At 31.8% G+C, this 25790-nt stretch overlaps 2 protein-coding genes and 1 non-coding gene across 3 annotated transcripts; 1 reads left to right on the plus strand and 2 right to left on the minus strand.

Annotated features, from left to right (window-relative positions):
* Positions 1-1067: 1067 nt before the first annotated feature.
* TRNAL-CAA (transfer RNA leucine (anticodon CAA)) lies at positions 1068-1151 on the minus strand. The gene has a single exon. It is a non-coding gene; the product is annotated as a tRNA-Leu (tRNA).
* Positions 1152-1736: 585 nt separating this feature from the next.
* Positions 1737-5609, plus strand: LOC145629317 (membrane lipoprotein lipid attachment site-like protein, putative (DUF1223)). Its single transcript, XM_081681883.1, has 2 exons — positions 1737-2460; positions 4955-5609. The coding sequence occupies exons 1-2, from the start codon at positions 2002-2004 to the stop codon at positions 5315-5317; spliced, it is 822 nt and encodes a 273-aa protein (XP_081538009.1). The 5' UTR covers positions 1737-2001; the 3' UTR covers positions 5318-5609.
* Positions 5610-6295: 686 nt separating this feature from the next.
* On the minus strand, positions 6296-11453 carry LOC145629318 (vesicle-associated protein 4-1-like). Its single transcript, XM_081681885.1, has 7 exons — positions 10964-11453; positions 9767-9837; positions 9496-9577; positions 8765-8883; positions 6985-7062; positions 6764-6883; positions 6296-6609 (listed from the first exon to the last, which is right to left on the minus strand). The coding sequence occupies exons 1-7, from the start codon at positions 11280-11282 to the stop codon at positions 6547-6549; spliced, it is 852 nt and encodes a 283-aa protein (XP_081538011.1). The 5' UTR covers positions 11283-11453; the 3' UTR covers positions 6296-6546.
* Positions 11454-25790: the final 14337 nt, after the last annotated feature.

Raw genomic sequence — 25790 nt, forward strand, 5'->3', positions numbered from 1 at the left:
GTATTTTTCATCTTAGCTAGGAGGAATGTCATGTATTTATTACAATTTGTTAGAATTACTAAAGAACGAAGAAAGTGTGTTCTTCAATTCTTAGCTAGGAGGACACCGCTAAACATAATAGTTAGTCTAGAATATTCAAATTCTATGGCAGGGAATGATTCAAAAGTCTCTTTACATGCACAAAAGAGTAGGATATTAGGTTTGTCTTTTAATTTGTAATGAAAACGAATGAGAGTTGGATTATTATTGTTCTTTGGATTTGAGTGTTGCTTTCTTGTGGTTGCCAATTTACATAATAAGGTTTCTACAATTTTCATTTTCAAGAACTTCAATCATATACATTTTTTTATTTTTATAAAAAAAGAAGCCCTAATTTTAATAAGATATGTCATTTTCTAATTCATATGTAAATGGATATATTATCGCAATTTTCAATATATTACGCACTCTAACATATTTATGTGTATGTTGTGTGAGACAGTGAGAATGTAATTATGTGATAAAGATAAGTGTGTAATGGGCAACCCTAATTAACTAACACATCATGATCATCGGACTTTTAGGCTGGGCATTCATGATCCATATGGATTACGGAGTAGCTATATATGGTAATTGATATAGTGGTAGCTCAAGGTGGTGCAAATGTGCAATGATGTTGACCTGAATAAAGGTGGTTGTTTAGATCAGGTTGATATGGGTAAAAGTCATTTGATAAATGTTTATAATTATATTCTATACAAACGTCGATGATGTGGAGTAAAAGAACGAGTTTCCATTGAGATGTTTTAAACACCGATTGTTATTTTTTTGACAAAAAATTTAGTTTTGATGATTATGTTAAAATAAAAGGCTATCGAAGTTAAGTAAATTTAAGGAAAAATAAGAGAGCGAGATAATGTTAATAGGTAAAGTGAACAAATTGTTAATTAACAAAATGATCAATGTTAGGTGAATTTGATAAAAATTTCAAATTCAAGAGAATGAGAAATTTTTTTTTTTTTTGTAAAAGGTCTAAATTAATTGAATAAAATGTTAAAAATATGATTCTGGCGAAAAAAAAAATAAAATGTCAGAAGTGGGATTTGAACCCACGCCCTCTTTCGAAGACCAGAACTTGAGTCTGGCGCCTTAGACCACTCGGCCATCCTGACTTTGCTGAACATTTTATCACACTTAAAGACTTAACCTATAATTTAATCCATAATTTTAAAATACCCCAATCTCACCGTCTTCCATAATAAGAAAGTTGAAAAAACAAAGAAAATAACGCAACTTCGATGGTGTTGTTGCACCTTCCACTGCTTGGAACGTGTCACCGACTCTGTCGTGTCCCCAACAAATCTCTTACCCAACTTCATTTTTTCTAATTTTATTAATTAAACTATATACTTTTTTTTTTTTTCATTTTTAATCAAGCTCAAACAAAATTACACGTACAAAAACAAGAATCTCCAAAACAGAGCATCTAAACTTTATCAATTGTACCTTCAGATCAAATCGCGTCTATATTATTAACCTTTCAGCTTCCCGTAAACATATACGGCTCCAAAAAGCATATACTACCTCCGTTTCTTATTATGTGCAATAAAGGAATATTTTATGTCTCATATTACGTGCAACAAAAGAATAATACCCTTTGTTGCACATAATAAAAAACAGAGATAGTAAATATAATTATAAATAAAAATATATATTTAAAAATAAGATTTAAAATATTTGAAGACCTTTATTCTCATATTCCATCTTTAAGCCCTCATTTCTCTCTTCTCCTCACAATTCATCTTCCACCCACATTTCACAGAATCCAAAACCCACTTTCTAAGAAAACACAAGATTCTTTTTTTTTGTTTTTTTTTTTAATATCATTTCATACATTCCCATTTTTCATTTTATTTAAAAAAAAAAAAAAATACAAAATCCATTGATTCTGATCAGATCATTTTATTATAATCTTGCTCTCCTCTCTTTCACGAGCCAAAACGAGGTCGTTTTGAATTCGTGATGGCTCCTCGGCTAATCTCCTGCTTCGGAAAATCAGGAAGAGCTTCAAAAGGCGGTAAAAACGACGTCGCAGCAACCGCGGACGAGGCGGCGGAGGAGCAAAGAAGAGGCGGAGACAGCCCTGTATTGGTGGAGCTATTTTCATCACAAGGATGTAAAACATCTCCTGAAGCTGAGCTAGTAATATCAAGATTGGGCCGAGGAGATTTTAGTTTGGGCCAGCCCATAATTATATTGGGCTTTCATGTGGATTATTGGGATTATATGGGCTGGAAAGATCCATTTGGGTCAAGTCAATGGACTGTTAGACAAAAGGCCTATGTTGAGTCTTTACAACTTGATACCATGTTTACCCCTCAAATTGTGGTACAAGGTGGGTCCCAATGTGTTGGTAATGAAGAGGATAAACTTCTCTCTAATATTGCTAATGCTCCTAGATTTCCTTCCCCTAATTTTCAGGTTAGTTGTTCATTTCATTTTTTTAATTTATGTCTTTAATTTGCTAATTCTATTATTTCTTGCCTTTCAAATGATGGTTATAATCGTGCTTTTATGTATAGACATGGCCTTGTTTGGTTTTCACCAAAAAAAAAAAAAATGGCCTTGTTTGGTGAATAGCTTAAAGATGAAGTTGATTCTGACTAGCTGATTGTATTAACTAATTTGACTAGTTTATTTTATTAGCTGATTGTATAAAACTAAAAAATTGTTTGGTAAATAGCTGATAGCTAGGGCCGTCTTGAAGATTTTAGAGGCCCTGTTCTAAATTATATATTGGGGCCCTTTAATTTTTTTTTTTCGAGGATAGTACATATATATTTTAATAAGTATGTTGAAATTGAAAATAAACACAATAAAAATTGTATGTTTTATTAATAATAACTTAATAAAAATCTAAAAATTAGATCAACCAATACTTTAAGATCTTTTTTAAATTAAAAAAGAATAACTACAGTAAATTAAACAATCTAAAAATTAATAAAGATTATCCTGAACCATGGAATTTTTTTTTCAGAATTATCATACTCCGTACTTGTATTTAATTTATAGTGTTGTATTATTGTGGAGTATACTTGTATGAAAAAGAGGAATGGTATTAAAATTAATTGATTATTTTGGTAAAGATATAAAATTAATTTAGAAATTTGGAGAATTAAAGAAGGAAAATAGAAATTTAAATGTGATAAATGAGGCATAATGAACGTGTAGTGGGAATTGAAATTTGAGTTGTACTTTGTAGAGCAATAATAGGATGATTTTAGGATGTGTCATGAAAGAGAAAAGGTTAAAAAGGTGAAATATAAATCGGGCAGACTAAACAAAAAATGGGCTTGTTAAATATTGGGGCCCTTAAATTTTTGGAGGCCCTGTGCTTGTGCACACTTTGCACACCCTCATCTACGCCTATGCATATAGCTTAAAGTTGTTTGAGTATGTGAAATGACCAATAAAGTAATTGTGAGATAGATAGTTTAGGTAGGATTTTAAATTAAATAGGGGTCTAAGTGTCATTTCACCATACATTGGAATAAGCTCTTTAAATAAGCTTCCCACCAAACACCTTAAATTAGCTTATTTAATAGTCAATAAGCTAATATTGGTCAAATAAGCTAATTTTGCTCAAATAAGTTGTTTTACATAATACTGGATTAAACGTGTTGCATACGAGTTTTGATTTATCTGTCTTATAGGTTCATGATTATTTATTCTTATTTTTAAGTTAGGTGTGGATTTATATATACATGCCTTTTATTGTTTGGTTTATGTTGTAATTTGGGTGAGTTTAATATAATAGATATGTCAAATTGTGAACTTAGTTTACATAAATCATCTATTATAGGAGGTTTGTGGTGAACTACTGCTAGCCTGCTAGGTGCCTAGGTTGGTAATTGTCCTTAAACGTAGAAACTAGAAACAAACAAATTAAGTTACTTTCAACATAAATTACAAGTAATTAATTAAATGATTCTATTTTAGATAGAGGACATTCTCTTGTTTATGCTGTGCATGTTATGTTTAAAGGCAATGTCAACTTTATGCAATACGAATCTTTTTTTTCTTTTTTTTTCTTTTTTTTTTTTCTTTTTTTTTTCCCCTCTCTTTTACAATCTGTATATAGCCAATATAGGCCAGTTAAGATTAAGTTGCATGCACGAATATTAGTTGATTATTTAGTTACAAACTTTTATTAATATTGCATCCTTCAAATATAGAAGTTTGCATGCAATTATGCAATTAAGTTGTACCTCTATGTATCCCTAAATCCGCCACTGTTGTTGAGTGTTACGACCCTTAAGTGAATACACGAGACAAACATCATACAAAGCTAGGAATCCAAAATTACCGGGATGAGGTTGCCTTAATGAGTGAAATTGGACCATGGGAGGCCAGGGCCCTTGTCAAAACCCCTGGCTTCCTTCGCCTCTGTTATAGATGAAGCTAACTAGCCTATCGCGTATCCACACTCCACACAAAGTACTTATCAAGACATTAAGTTAACCTCAGCACATACATGAACATGAAAATTGAGATGAACATAATCATCATTCATCAGTAAGACAACCAAAATCGAAACCATTAGATCAAACTAACCAATACATGCAACTCCGAAAGAGGGTTAATTTGCTATGGAGTACATAACAAATTAATGTTTTGAATGTAGTTGAGATGACGTGACTCTTAGTGCTCACCTTACAAGTACATTTGACAAACTAACCAATGATACTCATTTCGCGACCTTTCTAAAAGTGATATCTATTGTGAGTCTGATTATAACTGTGTCATGATCGATTAGGTCCTTCACGTATAAACCATCATCTATGTGTTTGGAATCGATAGATAATAAAGTAATGTATAAACTATGAACTTACATTGGTCTTCCTTGAATAATGGTACGTAACTTGATATTGTGCATAGATGCTTAGCTAAAGTATAAAACGTTTCTGTGGAGCAGGCAATCATCAAAAGACCAACACCTGAAACCTTAGAAGTTACATTCACAGGACAAATTCGGATGAAGATAGACAATCAGGGTGCTAACATTATGGTGGCATTGTACGAGAATGGATTGATGACTGATTGTCCAAAGGGGGAGAATAAAGGCAGACTCCTCTCCAATGATTTTGTCGTTAGGAGACTCGAGAAGCTATGCTCCCTCAAAGACACCTCTGCCAAGAAGAATATCTCAGGGACTATTAACTTCGCTCTTTGGGAGCCATTCATCAGCCATAACTGTGGTATGGCTCTCTTTGTACAGCAGAACAGCTCCCATCATATCTTTGGCTCTCAGAAATTTGACGTTCCACCAGATCTGTGATTTCGGAAGAGAAGTTTAAGGGCATTTTTACTTCTAAAGAGATGGAACAAATTCACTGATAATGTGAATGAGAAATGGCTTCTTATTTTGTTTCGGATTTGAAACATGATCCTAAGCCACACTATATGGCTTTGTACAGAGTTTCATTTGGGTTAGACCGATGTATTTTTGTATCATTTATGTTGGTTTTTGTATCTTTGATTTGAGCTAGGGTCTGGAAGAGAGGATTGGCATTTGATGAAATGATGCTATTTTTAGTAGACATACTGATTTGAATATTCATCTTTGTTTATTTTGCGATCTTCTAATAACTCGCGGACGGTTGGATGTTTAAAATATCGTGTTCGTGTTATGTTAAAGGCCGAAACCATTGCTTATTAGGATACCCTTTGCATGAGAAAAACACCAAAGAGTTAAGAGCGGAATATTTACGAAGTATCATTTTCAGAATATATGGCATGTTACCTCGCAAAAATATGTACAGAATACCATGGATCATTGTATATTGAGGCAGAGATGAACATATTCAGCAGAGATGGCAAAGGAGATCCTATGAGTCAATTAGATCAGTCGACAGGCACGGGATGATGCTGAATTGATTATAGCTAGGCTGTGCTTGAGCAGATATTCCATATCAGATTCTGGCATAGTTTCTAACTTTCTAAGAGCTTGTTATGGAAATCGTCTGTTCGGTTCAATATGATGTTTTTCAAAATCCGTTCCATGAACTTGTTCGAATCAAATGCTCCAACTCCATCCCACCTTGTACATTAAATCGCCTCTCTGACCCTAATCAAACTACTCTAATAGCTATCAACCATTAGCCGGGAACTATGGGACTGTAAAAGACCAACCTCAGAAAAGCAACTTCATCTGAACTAGAAACTGAGATACCCTTAAAGGCCTTAAGCCCTTAAGTTAATGAACATGGATAAAATTTGATATCTACAATGAAGCCCCCACCAGGCCACCACAATATAGCAATTATATTTCATAAAGCAAAATTCAATATCTACAATGAGAAGAATAGGTGCCCTGATAACCATCGCAAGTGATGCTTTCAGTTTCAACTAAAAAAAGGAAATGAAGCTGCCAAATTATTGTCGACTTTACACAATGATGCTTTGCATACGTCGTAAAAGCCATACCACTATCCACAAGTATTTAATTGCAAAACATTGTCATACTAAAAGATGACACTTTACCCACAAAAGTACACACTTCACAGTTCACACTGATAGATCCACTGCGTCACCCTGCTGCTGAGCTAGATATTTCTCTCTGCGCTCTTTCTGGAGTTCAAAATTATAAAGCAACAATAATCCTTGTTAGAAAACATAGAAAGGATAAGAATATAACAATTACTTCATTCTTTGTATGGATTTGTGTGTCTGTGAGTAGCGGGGAAGGGAGCCATCAAACAAATTTGAGGAGACATGAACGTACCCATTCATCTATGACAAGACCTTCACCAACCACCTTTGGACCATTATCTGTTGGAGGTTTCTTCCGTGTTTCAACAGCAGCATCAGCTTCAGCCAACTGGCGTTTCAGCTTATCAAGTGCCTAGCATGAGCATGAGCATGAGCATGAGATTCATTCCAAAAAAACTCTAAATATTTATGCAAGTATCATAAGAAGTGAGGGAAATGAATATGGAAACTCACTGAGTTAGGACGATCAGGATCCAAGAAAATAGCGCGTAATACCCGTTCTACTGTAGCCTGCTCCCTTTGTTCATCAAACTGCAGGAATGGAGAAGTGAGGAGTTGGGAAAATGATTCTGAAATTCACTTTGTTTCTCACATTTATCTAATATAATACTTGTATTAAGAAGATCGATTGCAGATCTTCCAATAACATTCTAATATTCCCACTCAACTAATTCTACACTACCATATCCTCCTATGCAAACAATGGTAAATGACGGATAATAAAAAACAGAAGAAAAAAAGAGAGTACTAATTTGTAATTCCTCTGCAAGTATGTTACATGGACTCTGCCCCATGTGTATAGATCAAGTGTACAGGGCTTGACTTGATGTACGTGTATTAAAGTAATAGACTAATTTTCAATAATTCAGCACAGATCTTGCTTATATTCTAATAACCAAGGATCCATATGAATGAAAAAAGTAAAATCAAGAAACTATGTAACATATATATAGCTGCTAACACACACACACACACACACACACACACACACACACACACACACAAACACACACACACACACTTCCATATGAGATGCATGCACGCTTTCTGGTTTCTGGAGAGGGAATGATGTAAAGTAATTCTTAATCAATATTCAGTACAAAAGTCACAGAACTGAAACCCCATCCAGAATAACTTGTTTATAAAAGAGATGCGAGTAGCCGAGTATAAGGTATACAACTGCTACTTATAAGTATCCACCGCTTCGGCAAAAAAAAACATTTTATCACACATTGATTTCCTCGATAAATTTGACGGTTATTGTAAACCACTTCCTACCACTCATTGCAGTGCACAGTCAACAACAGCATTGTATAAGCTAAAGATTTCTTCAATAGATTATAATATCCCAGATAAGGAAACAACAGTAAACTAATACTAGTCAAAGATCTTCACAAGATTTGATTGACGGGGTTATCATACAGGGGGAAATTTACGACAGGATATTCTTGTCCAAACGAGTATTCGGCTACATCAAGACCTTGGGAGAATGGGAGGGCCATAGCATCTACAAAAACCTCTGAACACCTCCCGCCCAACCCCCAGGGGAAAACCTCCCATATAGACTGTGGACCTGTGGTAGTAAAGAATTCATATTGACAATTAAAAAAAAGAAAAGAAAAGAAAAGAAATGGCACATGATTATCATAGGTAATGAAGTTCCAAGGTATGAACTACTTACGGCAACTAATGAATTCAGACATCTATTTCCTGAAGGCAAATACTTACGGCAATACTGTAGAACATGAACCAGTCCATAATATGAGTTGCCAGACCCAATAAGCAACATTGCATTGCGGCAACCATTTCAAACCTCCCACCAATATAGATATGGCATCCTAAGTTCCAAACTCAGATCCGTTAAATATCTATTCTACATAAGTACATCAAAAGTCTACAACACTTGTCCCTTATAGTTAGCATTCTAACTCAAATCAGTCAGGTACCCTAAATGGATAATGTCAATTGGAATTAAGCTTCAGAAATCCCAAATTTATAACTTTAGTTTGATTGTTGACTCTTATTTGCTGACGAAATCAAAGAAAGTCCAATTCAAGAACATCTACTCCACAAGGTGAGAGGCTTTAGAATGTCTTATTAAGCCATAAGCTATAGCAAGGACAACTAGTCTATAAATACCCAATTAATCAGGAGAGTAAAACTCAAGCAATAAGAGAAGCAATTTAAAGGCCAGGTAAAAGTTCCATTGCTAATGGAAGAGCAATATCCTCACCAGCTCAGGAGCATATTCTGTTTCTTCTTTCACCTTTAAACTCATAATCTTAAATTTAACCTTCTTCTTGAGGTCTTGCATTTTCTCATTATTCTCTGGTTGCTCCATGAACTTAAAGACTGCCAAATTCAAAACAAACAATTAGGGTTTTCTTATATGCACTGTCCCAATGTAAAGTGAAATTAAATATCATAACCTCGCTTTCAGACAATTCTATACAATACCCTTATGGTTTTACAACTACATAAGCTTATTGCTGCCAACTTTGTAATAAATTGTATTTCTAGTGAAACATTAAAAGCAATCTCAATATAAATAAGCTTATATGATCACTTTAATTTGACTGTTGTGAGGTTATGGAAAATTTCCTTCCATAGAAGGACTGCAACAGGTAATTAATATGTAGTACATGGTAAGAAAATCCCATCACCTCAAAACAATCCTGAAAAGGTAAGTAGATTAAGCTTACTTATGTTTAAAAAGCTTCGAATCATTCACTAACAGAACTTGTCAATGGAGAGTAGACCTCAAGCATAAAGCTTATGCAAAGCTAAAACGTAGTGGTATAGTCTAGAATAGTCTAAAAGCAAGGGGAAAATGTTGAATTTAATACATACACAAGATCATTACAAAGAAAATCCCCATCAAAAAGAGCCACAAAGTAAGAAAAGACGCCATGGAAAAAAAATGTTGTCAATAAAAATATAAGGAGAAGATCATGGTAATTTTACCGGTTGCTATAATACTTTCTCCAGGGGCAAGAATACCACCAGGTGGGCGCATGTAGCAACTTTTTGGTGCGGTTGTTTGAAACTGAGACAGAATGGCAATGCAAAAAAACCATTTTAGTGGTAGTTAAAATAGTTAGAGATAAAAATTGCCAACGAAAAGGCTGTTCGGGTGTTCATCCAACTTAATACTTGCTTAAAAAAACCAATTAGAAATTGCAATTACATAGATTTGTAACTGCCATGATCCATGGAAACTGAAAAGAAGTGATACCTTGAAAGCTGCGTGGGATTTGCTAGTGTTCTTGATTCTCACTGCACTCTTAACTTGTTTTCCTGGTTCATCTTCAAACATTCACAAAACAAGTATCACATTAGACGAAAGAGAACACAAGGAGAAAAACCCCTAAATTGCATAAACATCACTACATCAGTGTTTTTTTAACTTGCCAAATTCCAACCTAGCACTTAAATGAGCTTTTTCCTAGCACAAGTATACTCATAGAAACCACTTTCAAACCCATTACAGTAATGTAAGCTGAAAATATTCTCTCCCATTTTCAATGCTACCATTTCCTGTTATAAATAACGCATAAACTTTATGCAACAAAGTTAATTAGGAACAACATAATAACCAGCTCCTCCTTTATTAAAAAGGTTAATCATGACTATAGATGTAAATTCAGTTAAGGAGAGCAATCAAGATGAACAAATTCATCTTCTAAACAAAGAAACCGAAATGACAAGCTTCATCATGAAATCACACTAATCCAAGGCTACAACTAAATCACCAACCTAATACAATATGTCTATACATCAAACCTAAAACCAAATCTTATCTGCGAAACTCCAGCAGAAAATTCTCTCCAAAGTACATTTTTTTTTTTTTTGAAGAACTCTCCAAAGTACATTATAAAGAAAGGTCTAAACAGCTTTAAATTAAAGCAACCACATAATCAAATCCCCGAATTGTACTTTGATACCTCCTAAACACCAGTCTACAATCATTCAAGCATAGCACAAGCTCTTTTTATGACTATGTCATTCCTTTATTCAGCAACTTTAACACAACACTTAAATTCAAAATAACATTCATTCTTAAATACCTACCATATAAAACTAAACATTAATTTAACTTCAATTAATTTAACAAACCAAATATCACAAATTCACAAATAATATTCAAAATAGCATCATCCTTAAATACTTACCATATAAAACTAAACATTAATTTAACTTTAATTAATTTAACAAACCAAATATCACAAATTCACAAGTAATGTTCAAAATAGATCATCCTTAAATACCTACCATATAAAACTGAAAAAGTAACTTCAATTAAACTCAAATTCTCATTCAACATTACACTAACAAACCAAACATCACAAATTCACAAATAAAATTCCAAAATTACAAACACAAAATCAACCTCAACAAATTCAAATCAACTTCAAAAAACAAATAAACTCACAAGGAAAATACAAATTATTCGGAGGATCAAGGCGAAGCCGACGTTTCGCCGGAAGCAAAGAACGAGCAACAGAAGAAACCGTCGGTTTCGGCCTCAAACCAGCAGCACCGCCACTACCACCGCCGCCAATTCCGTGATGATTACCGTCATAATTATTGCGATAATTATGACTACTCTGGTGAAGTTGTTGAGTAGAAGAAGACGAAGAAGATGTATGATTAGTAGCAGAAGTACTACTAGTAGACTGCCAGAAATTACAGAGCTTCCATAGCTTAACTTCTGAGGTATGGTTACTTCCGCCGGAAGTTGCCGACGCCATTTTCGCCGTCGATTGGAGGAATTAGGGTTCCGGTGATCGGAGAATCCGGTGAAATTGGGTTGATTTTTTTGGTTATTGATTTTTCTCTCTCCTCTGAATAATAATTTGGCCGTGTAGAAAGGATTGACAAGTTGAAGAGAGAGAAAGAGACGGAAATGGAACAGTTCAGACTTCAGAGTTGGTTACTTCCTTTTTCTTATTTTTTTTGTTTTTATTTATTTAATTAATTGTAATCGCGTTGGAAAAGGGGGTTGAAGTTAATATTGACTTTTAATCTAGTCAAAAAATAAAGGAAATAAATTTTGGTAAAGTTCGTGTGAAATTCAAGCACTAGAGAAGTAGACAAGTCAAAAAAAAAAAAAAAAAAAGATAAGTCACAAATCCTTTTAGGGCCTGTTCACATTTATTGAAATGAGTTGAGCTGAACTGAACTGATTGGAGCTGAACTGAACTGAACTAAGCTGAAATGAATATTTTATGAGAGAGGGAAATTAAGAGCTGAACTGAACTGATTGGAGCTGAACTGAACTGAAATTAAGTAAATGTGAACAAGCCCTTAGTTATTCCATACGTTCTTTGTTGATAGTTCTTTATGGGTAATTTTCACGGAAATAAATAAACATAATAAGAAGTAGTAAAAATACATTGGAAGAGTAAATTTACATTGGGTATGCAAAAAAGTAAAGAGAGAAAATAATAAAAAAGTACATTAAAAAACAAAATTTATATGGAAAAGTTAAATTTGCATATATATTGTTGCAATTGGAGAGAATTTTGATAAAAAAAAAAATACGGAGTAATAATATTAATGGTACTGGAATAAAGGAAATAGGACGATCATTTTGGGACTTAAAAGTAACCGGACAATCAATAAAGGACTGAGGAGTATCTTGTACTATATTAATAATGAATTGTATCAATGTACCATTTATTCATTTGTACTGTGTTTTTGGTAAAGTTAAATTATGTTGAAACACTCCGGAGAGGTACTAAGGTAGTAATCGGGTCAATGATTTTCAGCGTGGCTTAGTCAATTTTTAAACACGTAGTTATGAAGCACGTACGTCTCTAGATTCAGGTTGGGTTTGGTTTAATGTTAGAAACTACAGTATATATTTACAAGACAAAGTCTTTTTCACAAATTTTTGGGGTAATTAGTAGTTCATTTCTTTCTCAAATATCTCTTCCTTTTTTTTTTTGCCCCCTATGACTTTTTTACGTTTTTTGAAATACGTGCTAAAACTTATATATTTTCGTTTCTATAAGCATAAAAATTATAAAAACTTAATATTAATAAAATGTTCAATTAAATGAGTTCAACAAGATCTCAAATGCCTATATTATCTCTTATAAATTAATAAGAATTTATGGTCAAAGTTTTTAAAAGTTGACCCATATATTGGCTATGGGGCAAAAAAAGAAAAGTGACAAAGAAAGTACAAGCTTCTTTTTATTACACCTTTTTTTTTTCAAAGAAGTTTCGAATTGATCAAACATTCTCTTATTTGTTAGATTATTACTTATTAGTTACCTCTAGCTCCAAGTTTGAATTGATAAGGAAATCCACCTCTTTAACTACACCTAGTTAATCTTTAGTCAAGGTGTGAAAAATATACATAAGAAATCTCTCTTTACGAGAAAATCTTAATGAAAAAGAACTATTTTCATTATAAAATATTGTACAAGTATTCGATTACACTTGTACAATTTGCTATTGACCCGTTTAGTATCACTGTGTTTTTCAGTTAATTATTTATTTTTAGTTTTTTAGATTATGTGTTATTTATTTCATTTTTAAAAAAAATAATACAAAGTAATTAGTTAAACCTTTTAATATAATCATGATTTTATGAGGTGACAACTGACAAGTGCACTATTTTTTTCTTTTTTTTTCAAAGAAAAGCAGCTAACAAAAATAAAAAAAAGTACTCCATAAATGAACGAGCTGGTTCAAGACTACAAACCAAAGGCCCAAAGCACTGTGGCCCAGTAGCCAAAAACAAAAATTAGCACTACTTCTTTACATGTGGTATACTTGGAACTTTGACAACATTCACTATTTCATTACATAATTTCTTCCAAATCATAACATAACATATAGGCCACGTTTGGTAATTGGCTTTATAATGGCTTTTTGGTTACTTTTAAGGTGGTCAAACAGCCAAAAAATGTGTTTGGTAATTTGCTTTTTAGTCAGAGAAAAAGGTGGCTTTTAAGCCAAAATGAAAAAGCTGCTTTGAGTAGCTTTTTTGTTGGCTTTTGGCTTGTTGGCCCACAAATTATCTAATAAACAGCCAACAACCAACAATTAATTTACCAAACACTTTTATAAACAGTCAATTTTAAAAGCCATTATAAACAGCCAAACATTCCAGCTGGTCAAACAAGCCAAGTGAACCAGCCAACAGCCAACCGCTAACAGCCATTTGCCAAACAAGGCCATAATCCGTAATGCAATTCCCAAAAAAAAAAAAAATAAAAAAAAAAAAAAGCAATACTTTCTACATGTAGATCAAGACTAACATTACATTATCAACCGTGTAACTTAAACGAGTAATGCGACAACTAAGTTCATACTATACTAAGAATATATAACGACAGTAGCACACACAGGTAGAGTACTCCTCAGTCGTCCTCAATCAGGACCCCAAAAAATCAATTGGAGAAGAGCGTAGGCCTTCTCTTCTTCCTTCAATCGCCATCCGTTTCTCAAATTACCCGAGCTTGTAACATTAGTAGCATGATCATCACCAACATGGCAATCTTTACTACCAATATTAGCAGTATTCTTCAATTCACTATTAGGGTTGGCAATATTATTCTTCTGTATAGCCTTAAACGCTGCCTCAAATTTGCACTTTCTTCCATTATTCAAATCACCCATCTCAAAAAAATTAAAAGAGTAAATTAAATTTCTCTAAAAATGACCCAAAATTTTGATATATGAGTTGGTAATATATATGGGTCCAAAGTGGTATATATAATAAATTAAGGTAGGGTACATTATGAAATTAATAAAAGTAACGATGTTCTAGTTGGTTCTTATTTAAAAAAAAAAGGGTGAGACATGGTTTGACGATAATTCTGTGGTCATTGTTAAATTATTAAGGTGTGTTTTTTGACTTTTAAGTTGCTTAATTATTGCATTGGGTCCTAGCTTAGTCTCAAACCCCCGGATTTATGGATAATGGTTTTCGATTGCAGCTGAATTTCGTTGGTTTTGTTATAGAAGTGTCAAAAAAAGATATAAATGACTCAAATACTTTTTGTCTCTACTTTGGTGTTTTTGTCTCTTATGGAGTCCAAATAATTCACGTAAAATGAACAATATATAATTCTCCGTGATAAAATAAAGGGAATTTCCAAAGTATATACGAGTACACAATAAGATTTATATGACCATTTTAAAATCATTTTGCACTTTGAGAAAAAAATTTGATGATTTTTAAATTTGTGGAGTTTGAAATTTTTTCTTTAGGGTTCAATGTTTCCCTATTTATATTTTTTGATGGGGGTTTTTAATAAATTTGGTAGCAAATGGGTTGAATAATATGTATGATTGTAGTTTAACTTGTGTTCATGAACATGCGTTTGATGAATTCAATTTTAAAATATACGAGTATTTGTGTTTTATAGATCCTTATTATTGTAGATGTCGTATGATCTGATTATTATTTAATGATATTATTATTTTTCGTTCAAAAAAAAAAAAATTGTTATTTGGGACAAGGGGAAACGCAAGACCTGTTCTGTTCAGGTTAATTTCAATTCAGTTCAATTCATCTCCAATCAGTTCAGTTTAGTTTAGCTCCAATTAGTTCAGCTCAGTTTAGATCAGTTCCTAATTTTCTTCTCTCTTAAACAATTCATTTCACCTCTATCCAGTTCAGTTCAACCCCAATTAGTTTTAGTCTAGTCCCAATCTGTTTAGTTCAATTATTTTCAGTAAATCGGAACAGGCTCTCAAATAGTTGGTTATATGGTAAAACATTTGTAAAAATATTTCATATTAACCATTTGGGCCTTGTTTTCTTGATTGGGCTTTAATTGTTTGCCACTTACAAATTGAACATTGTCCATTCGAACATATCAGTAGATCACTTTGTTCAATACCAACAACTACTCTTCAACATGGACGTTTGTAATTTTTAATTAGTGCATTAATAGTTTTGTCACATAAACTACACCAGTATTATCATTTTTCTAAATCTGTAGTTAATACGATTGTTTATTAGGATTAATCCATAAAGTTTCAAGTTTCTCAGTAATTAGCTCCTTGAATCCCTTAAACTCGGTTTACAACATATTCCACGCCTCACTGGCCGTTGTTGCAGCCATAATAATCCTAGCAAAGATTGTCATGTTAACTCCTTGGTGGATCAAAGTTAAGGCAGTAACAACTTAACGTATGGTTTTGTTGTACACTTTTCTCATCAAGAATTGGGATTGATGTTGATGGATTAAGAGTGGCCGGGTAGCTAGAAAGGAGTGAATAAGGCATATTTGATTCCATGTCTAGTACAATCTTGTGTTAGCGAATTTTTTTTTGAGGTTTATTGATGAAATAAAGGTTTTAAAAGAACAAAGTAACCATCATAAGTAGGCAATCAAGCGCGCACACATGAGTCAGTTCAAGGAGATGCACTCTCTAGAATTATCTAGACTTTTTCCTTTAATTCCTTTAATCTCTTATTATTTTCATGTTCGTGTCAATTTTAGTACTTTCATGTCTTAGCTAAATTTTTTGGGTTTTTGTTATGTAAACTTGTGTTAATCATCCTATTTTCTTAGGAGTCCCCAAATTTATGAATGTTTATGTTTATAAATAAGACCGGATTGATAAAAAAAATCTAGCCAAATCCAATTTAGTCTGATTGTCCAATTATCAGGAATTTAATTTTTTTTCTTTGTATCAATCTTCTGTTATTCATCTAATTCGGTCCAGTCCAATCTGGTTTTGGACTTGGATTGATATACATCCTATCTATGATATTAATCGGTACAAATCGTACAATTTGTACAAAATAAATATTTGAACAATATTCTTTACAAATTTAACACAGTCAATAGTTGCATAAAACATAATAAGTGTTGGTGCATAAATCAGGAGACTATCGCATAAATTAAGTTTCTTGAATCCCAAATTATAAAAAGTGGCATCAAAAAAAGTTGCCAAAATAATAAGAAACAGAGTATAAAAAGAAAAACAGTGGAAATGGAACACGTAAATCTTCAAGAACAGAAATTTATTAATGAAACTTGTTTTTTCATACAGTATACATAATTTTATAAAACCAAACATAACTCGGACTTTATTTCAAAAGCCGAGCATGACTTGGGTATTAACATTTCTTTTCCGGGAGAATGACCTTGATCAGACCTCAACCATCACGGTTCCTTAAACCACTATTTGCAAGCAAGGCACTTTGAGACTGATTAAAACATAAGGGGATACCACCCCCAGACACCCTCATTTGGTAAGATTCGAACTTGATAAGAAACGTACCAAGTGAGTCAAGCCATGCTTTGTATGACTCGATGTAGTATATACAAAAATACTACAACAACAACAACAAAAAGAAAGAAAAAGAAGAAACTAATTAGGACCCCAACAACTCAAGTACATAACAGTCCTAAGAGACTCTTCAGATTGTTTCAACTTTTCATCTTTCATCTTCTTAGAAACCATTGCAGAAGAATTAGAAGATAACTTCTTAGCTTGAGAATAAGATCTAATATTACTCTTCAAATGTTGATGAATACATCTAATTGGGTAATTCCATCTTGCAATTCCTTGATCTTTCAATGCTTCTACTGCTGCAATACTTGCTGCTACTGCCCATTTCATTCCTGATGATGAACTCATCTTTTTGTTTTGAGAATTTGAAGAAATAAAAACAGAGATTTTTGTGTAAGATTTTTCTGTGAGTTTGCTTGTAACTTTGTATGATGTTTTTGTTTGTGATTTGGTTGAATGATTTGAGAAATGAAGACTGAAGAGTGGTATTTATATAGTTGAGAGGAAATAAGGCGGTTGGAAATTCAGTGGGAAAAAGTTGATGGTATTTTGTGAAATACCAGAGGAATTTTCACATGGTTTGTGGGAGTTAAAGTTTATGGCAGAAAAAGCCTTAAAAATGGGGAAACTGACAAAAAATGCCGCAAATTTTTGTGTGGTTTGTTGCAAAAGGATAAATTAGCTTATATTATACAGTACAGTACATTTATACGAGTTGTACTATTATAGTAGTACTTGGACTGACTAATAAAACTCGTAGTTTAAAGTACGAGTAGTTGATGCAGTTCCTGGAAATTGCGTGTAATAAAGTACGAGTATTAGTAGATTTTCTTCAAATTGCGTGTAATAAAAGTGCTAGTGTATCATGATCTAAGATTTTATGATTGGCCACTGAAGTTTATAGTGTATAGTTTATAGTGTATAGTTTATTGTGTAATTAAGCAATGAGATAAACTTCTAAGAGTTAAATATATATTAAGGGGAAAAATAAGTAAAAATGCATCTTATAATACCTTGTACCTAGTGTATTTCTTTGTTCTTGTAATCTTGATGATCAACTCTCGATTTTATTTAGAGGGGTATGAGCATAACTATCCAAACATCTAAATAGTCGAAGATCTATTCACAATCAATTAGATATTAATTTTGGATATTAGATAGCTATTCTGATATTAATTTTCGCATTTTTGAAATCTCCAATTCAGATATCTGATTATATTCGGATATCCAAATATTGTGTCGCAGTTCATGTGTTTATGATAGGGTGACCCTTAAAGTTGTACATTAAAAAAAAAAAAAAAAAAAAAAGAAAAAATTAATCTAAAAATTTCTCATTTGTTGTAGAATTGTTGACAATTACATGTAAATGATTTCCTCAATATCATTTAGCTTTTAATACATTCAAGCTCTCTTTGCTACTACAACTTATTTTGTAAAAATCAATTTCACTAATAATTGGAATAATATTGAATTAACCGATGGTCAAATACACCTAAAAAAATTAACTCGAACTTATCAAATAAATTAATTCAACATCTTGTAAAAAAAATAAAATTAATTCAACATGAATCAAGTCGATCTTATATGAATGACCAATTTGTGAAATGCTCTATTGAACTTATAATTAAGATGAATCATGATATGATTCAAGACATATTTTATTTACCTTATTTTCACTTATTCCAGGTCTAGTAAGTTTAAATAAGTAAAAATCAGGTGAATTGAACACACCCTTCAGAGAATCGTGATTCAATCCAAAGTTAATATTCACCAAAATACATTTAACAATAATAAAATAATAACTACAACTATATTTAGTTTATCTAATTTTAACTTATTTTAGATCAGATCTGAAAAAATAAATTCCTATTAGATTAAAAAAAAAATTAGATACATTTCTCATTTTATGTTTGGGTTTTTTTTTTTTTTTTTTTATTTTTTTTTATCGCTAAATATCTTTAATTTAGTAAAAAAAATAAAATTGTTTATTCATCAAATACATATTATTATTACAAATCTAACAAAATCAAACTTGATACATATTTTGTTGTCGACTTACTTATTAAGTCAAAGTTTAGTCAAATCTGACAAATTACTTTAGAAAGTCAAAGTTTAGTCAAATCTGACAAATTACTTTAGAAAAAATAATTTCAAATCAAAAAAATATAAGTTTAGATCAAATTATATAAGCAAAAATAAGGTGAATTAAACATGCCCTATGTCATAATGATTTCAAGGGTAGATTATGTACTACCTTCGTTTTGACTTGATACATATTAGTTGACACGTTATGAAATGTTAGTTGACACGTTATGACATGTTAGTTGACATGTTTTGACTTTAGCACTATTCACACACTCCCCTTCGACCGTATTTTGTGCTTTATACGTAATGAAAAATATAGTCATATGACTCATATGGGTTTTTGTTAGATTCATCACAATATATATTTATAAAATATCAACTTTTTATAATTTTTGTTTATTGGTAATTAAAGATATTAATGGTTGAATTTGTGCATTGATAAACGTAACAAAGGAAACGTGTCAACTAAAAAGAAACGGAGGAAATGTGATGCAAGTTAAACCCACTAATCCACTATCATTGTCAAGGTGCAAAAGGATGATACTAGTAGAATTTTTATTGTGTAATGACAACATATTAGTGTTAACACAAATTATTAAAAAGGTGGACTTTCTAACAAGTAACAATAAGCTTGTTATACCATTGCTTAATTCTATATGCAACCTTTGTACGTAGTATTATTGAATAGGACCTACTATTGAATTACTTTATTCATTTAACCCTATTTGCTTTATAATTTCTCTAATAAAACTTAATAAAGTTAATATATCAATGTGACAAATTGGTAATAGGAGCTAAGATGATTAAAACCAAATTTTCATCTCATCTTTGAATTATAAATCAATGTAGAATAACAAATTCATTCAAAAATTGAATTAGCATTACTCCATGATATAAATCGACTACATTTACATACTCTCTACGAGGCTAAATTGTGGTAAAGAACAATACTATAAATTTCTTGTATAAATATTCCCCAAATTGAAGTCCAACATTTTTGATTTTTTTTACTTCAAACATAATCCAAACCAAAAAAAACAGGGGAAATAATCCAACAAATGCATTGATTATATATCCGTCTTAAAATCTAACAGTAGAAGGACCAAAACAATCAATCTCCATAACTTTCTTGATCTTCATTTCTGTCTGCATCATCTTCGCTTTCTTACTAATCTCCGAAGCGGCCGACGAAGACGCGGCCGCTTTGGAGGAATGCGGGATCGAAGATCGGAGATTGGTTTTAAGACGATTATGAAGTAATCGTAAAGGGTAATTCCATCGCGCAAAGCCTTGATCTTTGAGTGCTTCTACTGTTGCAATGCTTGCTGCTACGACGTATGTTCTGCACGCGCTAGTTGCACTCATATTTGATCGTTTTTATTTTGGGGTTTGAAAATTTGATTAAAATGAGTAGTGAATTGAAGAATATGGTGTTTAAATGGTGGAAAATATATGAGTTGTGTTTGATGATTGTTGGTTGGAAAAAATTGGTTTGATTTATATAAGTAGATAAAGTAAGAAAAATGTGAGGAAAGAGAACGGAAATATTGGGGAAAACAGGGGATGTAACTATGTATGAAGTAAAACTATGGGCTAAAGTGGCGAGTAGCAAAAGTAGTACCAACGGTTTCGGATGTCACGTTCTAGTTAAGTCTACCGCCTACCGGTTTAGTAGGGTCGTTTAATTTAAGAAAATGATATTTGTGGTTCTTAGGGTGACGTATAAGGATTAAAAATGACGATATTGAGTTAAAATGGAGATTAATGACTTTTTTTAACGTGTGATTTTGATATTCATTCTTAAATATTTTTAATTCAAGGAGAATAGATTTAATGATATTTCCAATTAATTTAATTATACAAAGCATGATTCAATTAGTCTCAATATATACTTTTATATAATTTTTGTATAGATTTTTTTGGTAGATTATTATAAATCGATATTATGGAGTATGAGTATTAGTTAGAGTAATACTTTGTAAATAAGACAATTAAACACAATGCATTTATCTAAAAATAATGAAGTATAAATTCAAGTTGAGTTTTGAGTGATGACTTATGTTAAAGATACCAAATAAGTATAGACATACATTTTTTATGGAGTAACATTTATCTTATTCAAATTTTAATCAATTCATTTCATTCTCATTTCAACTTACTCATATATATTACAGAGTCCCGTTTAAATGAATTCAACAACAATCTACTTTGATAGTGTTTTTTTTTTTTTTTTTTTTTTTTTTATTTTTTTTTTTATATTTTTTATTAGTGTATGTGTATAGAATATACTATAGAGATGCAATCAAAGAAGCAGATCTCAATAGACTAGCCTGTAAACCAAGCTAAGCTTGATCTAGTGGTAAGTATTGTACCTTCCGATTAACCTTGAGGTTCCCCTATTAGAGACACTTTAAGGGTGGAGATCTCTTACTCTTCTCCTTCACTCTCAAAGTGTCTGACCCACAAATACCGAACTAAAATAACCGTGAGGGTTACAAAGTAATTAAACTAGAACACGTCCTTGATATACATCTTTTAAAAAAATAAAATAAAAAATAATAAAAAAAACCATTGTGTGTGTGTGTATATATATATATATATATATATATATATATATATATATATATATATATATATATTACATTATTTCTATTTAATTTAAGAATAAGCACTATTTAAATTAAAGATGATTCATATAAAAATTAAGAATAAAATAAGTTTGGTCTAATTTATACTACGTAAAAATCAGTGAAAAAAAATTATATTAAATTATTTAAATAAACGAGAAATTAAAATATTTCAAATTATTCTTTACACATTAATAAAAACTACCTATTACAATCATTTATTCATTAAGTTGACAATATTTATAGACACTTTGATTGTGGCCTGTAATTTTTTAATTTATTCACAAAAACTAATGTTCTTTGGTCTACAATTGAAATTGGAAAGATAAAAAAATATCAACTTATTAATTACTTAATCTTGTATGAGACAAAGTCGCACTTAATTTATTATGAAATCAAGTGAACGCTAACTTATTTAAAAGGAATATTTGTGTCAGCTATCCTTTTTTTTTTTTTGCTCTTTTGTGAATATCCATTTTTAAGAAATTTGTTTACAATTATCCATTTTTTTCAAAAGTTTTTGAATCACTACCCACAAACGAATTCTGTCTAATTTCACAGTTATTGGGCCCACATTTTTGTTTTTCATCCGTTAACCCCTTTCCCACCCTAATTAACCATCCCAACCTATTTAACCCTCTTCCCACCCTCATTAACCCCTTTCTAGCCTAATTAAACCCCTTCTCAACTACCTCTTCTTCCTTAAATGCAGCCAACAAATCAAGGGAAATCATTTAGGGTTTAGGCTGGAAAAGGGGTTAATTAGGTTGGGAAGGGGTTAACTGGGGTGGAATGGGGTTAATTGGGGTGTGAGGGGGGTTAATTGGGGTAGGAATGGGTTAATCAGTTTGGGAATTGAAGCTGGTTAATTAGGTTGGGAAGGGGGTTAGAGCAACTCGCCAACTTCAATGGTTGCTTTTAGGGACTAGCTTGCAATTTTAATAATTTTAAGTTAATAGCCAAACCATTGGAGGATAGTTTAATAATTAGCTTGGCCAAGCTAATGCCAAGCAAATTAGCTTAGCTAAGCTGATTAGCTTAGAAATTAATTATCTCTAATAAAATACTAATTATTTAAAAAATAAAGCTGAAAAATCTAAATGTTAATTAGCTTAACCATTGTGGCATAAATTAGCTAGAAGGAAGAATAGTTTTGCAATTCTAGGTGGCATGGCAAGCCGTTAGAATTGCTGGGTAAGAAATGAAAAAGTGGGCCCCACAAACGGTGAAATTAGACGGAATCAGTTTGTGAGTAGTAGTTCACAAACTTTTGCAAAATATGGTTAGTTGTTATTTGTTAACAAATTTCTTAAAAACGGGTATTTGTTTACAAAAGAGCCATAAAAATGATAGTTGTACACAAATTTTCCTATTTAAATCTGGTTTTTAATCTTATCAATAAAGGTAACTTTTAAAAAGTGTTTGGTTTAACTTATTGAAATCAATACTCCGTAGTAAATAAATTTCGTTGACAAAATGAATGGGTTTGTTTTTGTCATCTTTATGAAGTGTTTTGCTTGATCAAGTAATACTGTAATAGAATTAACTATCAATTGATTTTCTTATTTACATTTTTCTCGATGATTGGTTGATATAATCAATAATCTAATCAAATTTTTCTCATCAAATAAACATATAAGTACACACGCAAGGTTGAAGATTGTGATAATTGGTATGAAAATTGACATTGTTTGTATGTCTCATATTGGTTTAAATGGTTTTTTCATCAATTTTAAAAAATTAATCACTAAAACACGAAAACTAATATAATTGATGAACAATGAGCTTTAATACCATTGTAAATATCATCAACAATATATACAATTTTTTAATTAGGTCCCCAACAACTCAAGAACATGACTTTTCTAAGAGATTCCTCAGATTGCTTCAATTTCTCATCTCTAATTTTCTGAGAGATTACAGAAGAAGAAGACCCAGAAATCTTTTTAGCTTGAGAATAAGATCTGACATTATTTTTAGCATGATTTTGAAGAGATCTTATAGTATAATTCCACCTTGCATAACCTTGATCTTTCATCCCTTCTACTGCTGCTACTATTATCCATGCTCTGCTTTTTACTGAACTCATTTTTACAAGTAGTAATTTTATGAGTAATTTTAAGAAGAAATTGGGTGTTTTTATTTCGTTGGATTTATGATTTAAATTGTTGAAAGTTTGATGATTTAGAATGGTAGATGAAATTGGGTTTTATAGAGGGGCATAAAAGAGGGAAGAGATAGTAGAGGACTAGAGGTAGAGCCAAGACGAGGTAGTTGTTTTGGCGAATACCGAAGGAAGAGATACCCCTGGTTTTTGGGACATACCATTGTCCTCATTAGTTTACTCCATCCGGAATATAAACTATAAAGTATGGAGTATGATTTTCCATGATCTTCAAAATTAAAGGTGTCAAAAATACATTTGATCCGACTCGATCCAAAACCGATCCGAAAAATATTCAATGTAGATTTAGACTCGTGTTGACATAATAATTTTGCATGATTCAAGTTTAAAATTGACCCAATCGACTCGACCCGACCTAACCTCATCAGACCCGATCGATCATTTGATTTGACACCTCTATTCAAAAACGTTTTTGAATTATGTCTCCATCAAACAATCCGGTCGTACACACCCATATGACCATTATATGCCCCTATGAAATTTTTTACTCCAATGGATGTTAGAGTGAAGGGAGTAAAAGACGTGTTGTTTGGTCGAATTATTGCTTTTCTAGATTGGTTAATTTACTCCATGGATAGGTTGTGGCTTATCACGTTTGTTCACGGGTTGGTTGTAGAGTAGACTTTTTAAATATAAGAGAAAAAATTTACCCAAAAAGAAAACGTGTCAACTAAAAATAAGCTTCCTAAAAAAGAATATTCATGTATACTTTTTTACTTGATTTGTTTCTTTTATCACACTTGTTAATCCAAAACTTTAACGATCAATAACTTTAATTTTCCACAGTTAAAAATTATAAATGTTGTGTATTATGATAATACTCTCTCCATTTTTAAACACTTGCTCCACTTTTCTTTTCTAGCCGTTTTTAAATACGTGCTCCATTTCCTTATCTGGAAAACTTTTACAGCACAATATTTAATTCATTTTATTTCACCTAGTGGATTCAACATAAATCATATTTTATTAATTTCATATTCTCTCTCCTCCAATTCTTTCAACTACTTTTGATTTTTACATTTTTTTTATTCTTTCCCCTGCTCCACTACCTCCATATTGTATTACTTTTTTCAATTTCTCCTAAAACTCCGCACATGGAGAAATGAAACAAGTATCTAAAAACGGAGGGAGTAATTAACTATTCATAAAGATGAATTTAAAAATATCCAACATGAATACGGAGTATATTTTTTCTTATATATTATTCACAAAAGATGGTCAAAGGAAGGGTGATGAATAGTGTAAAATTAAAGCGATTCAAGTAAAAAAGAACGGAAGTAATGAGGCAGGGCTATCTTGGTAAATTCAGCTAGGGAATCAAGTTAGTTATGCCAGCTCTCTTCTTGCCACCTTCTGAATTTGTTAAGGGGTCTGCATCTCTCCTCAGGGAATCTCAGCCGTTATTTTCTTTCTGTTTTGGCTCATTGTAATAAAGCTGTCATTTGTCTCATTATATATAATCATCTCTGTACTCAGTTAGATTTAATGAGAATGATCAGTTGCTTTTCTCTGTTAATTTCTTGATTTTATCCTCTTGCATCTTGCTGCTATTTTACTCTTCAGGAAGAAGTACGCGTCAACTAAAAAAACATAGGAAAATATTATTTTTGTTAAATTACTCCGTACGGATAGATAGGTAACAATCCTTTTGGTCAACAACGTCCAAAATAAGATCATTAACATTTAGCTCATACTCTCTCTATTTTTAAATACCTGCTCCATTTTTCTAAGTGCTGAGCTTTAGGAGAAATTGGAGAAAGTCACAAAACAAGGAGATAGTGAGGTAGGTGGAAGAAAAAAAGTTTCTAAAAAGTAAAACTAGTTGAGAGTATTGGAGGAGAGGGATGAAATTATTAAAATATGATTTTATGTTGGGTTCATTCGTTGAGAAAAATGAATTAAATATTGTAAAAACTTTTCAAATAAGAAATTGGAGCAGTTATTTAAAAACGACCGAAAAAGTAAAGTGGAGTGAGTATTTAAAAACCGAGGGAGTAGTTCCTTTTGGCTAAATTTTAGTTCCAAAATGTTCACCCTTTTTTGCATTTTTCAACAAACATTAATATTAATTTTTTACCAAAATTCCCTCCAAT

The sequence above is a fragment of the Chenopodium album genome, chromosome 4 (genome assembly GCF_948465745.1).
Source record: "Chenopodium album chromosome 4, dcCheAlbu1.1, whole genome shotgun sequence".
Lineage (NCBI taxonomy): Eukaryota > Viridiplantae > Streptophyta > Magnoliopsida > Caryophyllales > Amaranthaceae > Chenopodium > Chenopodium album.